This window comes from Sinocyclocheilus grahami, unplaced genomic scaffold (assembly GCF_001515645.1).
Source record: "Sinocyclocheilus grahami isolate Dianchi unplaced genomic scaffold, SAMN03320097.WGS_v1.1 scaffold1425.1, whole genome shotgun sequence".
Taxonomy (NCBI): domain Eukaryota; kingdom Metazoa; phylum Chordata; class Actinopteri; order Cypriniformes; family Cyprinidae; genus Sinocyclocheilus; species Sinocyclocheilus grahami.
In genome coordinates, this window is record NW_015506604.1 from 449,278 (window position 1) to 452,242 (window position 2,965).

Here is a 2,965-nt window from a genome sequence, read left to right on the forward strand (position 1 = left end):
CTTTGATCTTTTGACATGCGCACACTGCACGAAAATGCAGTTTCCTGCTGGTTGCACATACTATTCCATTGCCATTGCTTCTTTTCTTTGTTTCAAAGAGAAGACTTAATATTTATCTACTTTGAGTCCTAACTAGGAGAAGACGAGCAAGTGAAGCTTTGTGCCATGCTCAAGCAGTAAAACCGCCCATTCTAGTGGCCAAAACAAGCCTTCTGTGGATGAGAGTATAAAGTGAGGACTGATGGGACATTGTTCTGCTCCACTTCACAGACGATGAGTGGAAAGAGAATTTTCAAATAACGTGACAATCATTTATGACAGAACAACACTACAAAAACAACAGCTCGTTCCATGCGTCATGCATCATTACGCCATTTCTATGTCATTGCACATGCGCCGTTTCAGTTTTCAATCCGATCAAGTGTTCACATGTCCTCTTGATTGGATAAGAATAGGTCTACACCATCCCTTCTAATCTGATTGAAATTTCATGTGGATCGTGCTCAGTTAGATCGCTTAATGAAGGCTTTTCAGTCCGATTGAGCCATCAATCCAATTACTAACGGATTATTTGGTTGCATGTGAATGTAGCTAGTGTAGAAAACCAACATGTTCTCATCATTTTGTCATTGCAGCTGTTCAACAGGCGAGGGCTTTCTGAGCGCTCAGGGCATTGATTACTCAACCTGGGGTTTGTGGCAAAATCATTTGGCTCTGGGAATCATGACCCTCATCTTCCTCATCATCGCTTACCTCAAGCTGCGCTTCATCAAGAAATTCTCCTAAACACAAGCTTGTGGTCTTCCTCACACACTCCGACAACATCCACCACATCCCACAGATATTACACGCACTGTTTCCCACTCAAACACCATCGTATGCTGAAGGAAATCATACAAACACATCCAGTTATGCTTCAGACACAAATCATGTGAAGCATTGACATTGTTCAGGTTTATTGTTCTAAACTTTTCACACTAAAGATTTGTATCAGAAATCTAGTTTTTTATTATGTTCAAAATATTTTACTTTTTTTCTCAACGGATTATTCAGTAACAGTACAGTAAGTAAATATGGCAATATGGCGTTACTCCAGTTTGACACCTTTTAGTTGTGTTTGTTTGCTGTACATGTTTTTTGTAAGTTTCATTTATATATTTTGTTAATATAAAATACTTTTGTAATTTTTTAGCACAGCAATGTTTAATAAAAACAAATGCTCTGATTATTTTAAGCAAAACTGTTTTTCGTTTAATTTTCCAGTTCCTATGATTCTCATTATCATAAACACACCTGCACAGTTAAACCAAATAAAAAAATTAAATATCAAAATATAAAATATATTACAATAATATTTCTATTATTTATATGTATTTTATAAATTGGATTGTTTGTCTTGTTATTTTTATTGCTATTAATTACTTCATACTATGTGTCTTATGTTGACTTGATGACGAAGGAGTTTACAGCGTAAGACCGGTGCGCCTCCACCGAGTGTGTTGAGTTTACAGCGTAAGACCGGTGCTCCTCCACCGAGTGTGTTGAGTTTACAGCGTAAGACCGGTGCTCCTCCACCGAGTGTGTTGAGTTTACAGCGTGAGACCGATGCATCTCCACCGAGTGTGTTGAGTTTACAGCGTGAGACCGATGCTCCTCCACCGAGTGTGTTGAGTTTACAGAGTGAGACCGATGCTCCTCCACCGAGTGTGTTGAGTTTACAGCGTAAGACCGGTGCTCCTCCACCGAGTGTGTTGAGTTTACAGCGTAAGACCGGTGCTCCTCCACCGAGTGTGTTGAGTTTACAGCGTAAGACCGGTGCTCCTCCACCGAGTGTGTTGAGTTTACAGCGTGAGACCGATGCATCTCCACCGAGTGTGTTGAGTTTACAGCGTGAGACCGGTGCTCCTCCACTGAGTGTGTTGAGTTTTCAGGGTGGGACCGATGCTCCTCCACCGAGTGTTTTGAGTTTACAGCGTGAGACCGATGCATCTCCACCGAGTGTGTTGAGTTTACAGCATAAGACCGATGCATCTCCACCGAGTGTGTTAAGTTTACAGCGTGAGACCGATGCATCTCCACCGAGTGTGTTGAGTTTACAGCGTGAGACCGATGCATCTCCACCGAGTGTGTTGAGTTTACAGCGTGAGACCGATGCATCTCCACCGAGTGTGTTGAGTTTACAGCGTAAGACCGATGCATCTCCACCGAGTGTGTTGAGTTTACAGCGTAAGACCGGTGCTCCTCCACCGAGTGTGTTGAGTTTACAGCGTGAGACCGATGCGCTTCCACCGAGTGTGTTGAGTTTACAGCCTGAGACCGATGCGCCTCCACCGAGTGTGTTGAGTTTACAGCCTGAGACCGATGCTCCTCCACCGAGTGTGTTGAGGCACACGTCCAGGAATGCCATCGGGGCCAGCAGCCTTGCGTGCGTTGATCCGGCTTAATGCGGTGTAGACATCTGTGGAGGTGAGTTTGAGGGGTTGGTGGTCTGCTGAGAGTGTGATCTTGGTGGCCGTCTCCTTGCTGTCACTGTCGAAGCGAGCATAGAAGTCATTCAGCTCGTTAAGGAAAGAGACGTCTGTGACCGTTGGAGTGGAATTGCTTGGCTTGTAGTCACTGATGACCTGGATGCCCTGCCACATGCGTCGGGGGTCAGAGTTGGAAAAGTGTTCCTCTACCTTTAGCTTGTAGCAGTACTTGGCCTTTTTGATGCCCCTCCTCAGGTTAGCCCTGGATTTGCTGTAGGCCTGCGCGTCATCTGATCTGAAGGCAGCGTTGTGGGCTTTCAGCAGGAGTCGCACCTCCTCGTTCATCCATGGCTTCTGATTAGGGTATGTTGTGATCGGTTTCTCTGTTGTAACACAGTCAATGGTGGTGTTGATGTAATCCATTACAGAGGAGGTATAGATATCAATGTCTGTGTGAGAGCCACAGGCAGCCTGAGAAGCAAACATACTCCAGTCCG

At 44.6% G+C, this 2,965-nt stretch overlaps 1 protein-coding gene across 1 annotated transcript in view; it reads left to right on the forward strand.

The window, feature by feature from the left end:
* The window catches only part of LOC107570194 (ATP-binding cassette sub-family G member 2-like), a 24,770-nt gene extending 23,746 nt beyond the window's left edge, over positions 1 to 1,024 (forward strand). The window contains exon 15 of the mRNA XM_016256399.1: positions 636 to 1,024. Coding sequence (XP_016111885.1) covers positions 636 to 786 — 151 coding nt within the window. The 3' untranslated portion in view covers positions 787 to 1,024. The remainder of the gene's footprint in view (positions 1 to 635) is intronic.
* Positions 1,025 to 2,965: the final 1,941 nt, after the last annotated feature.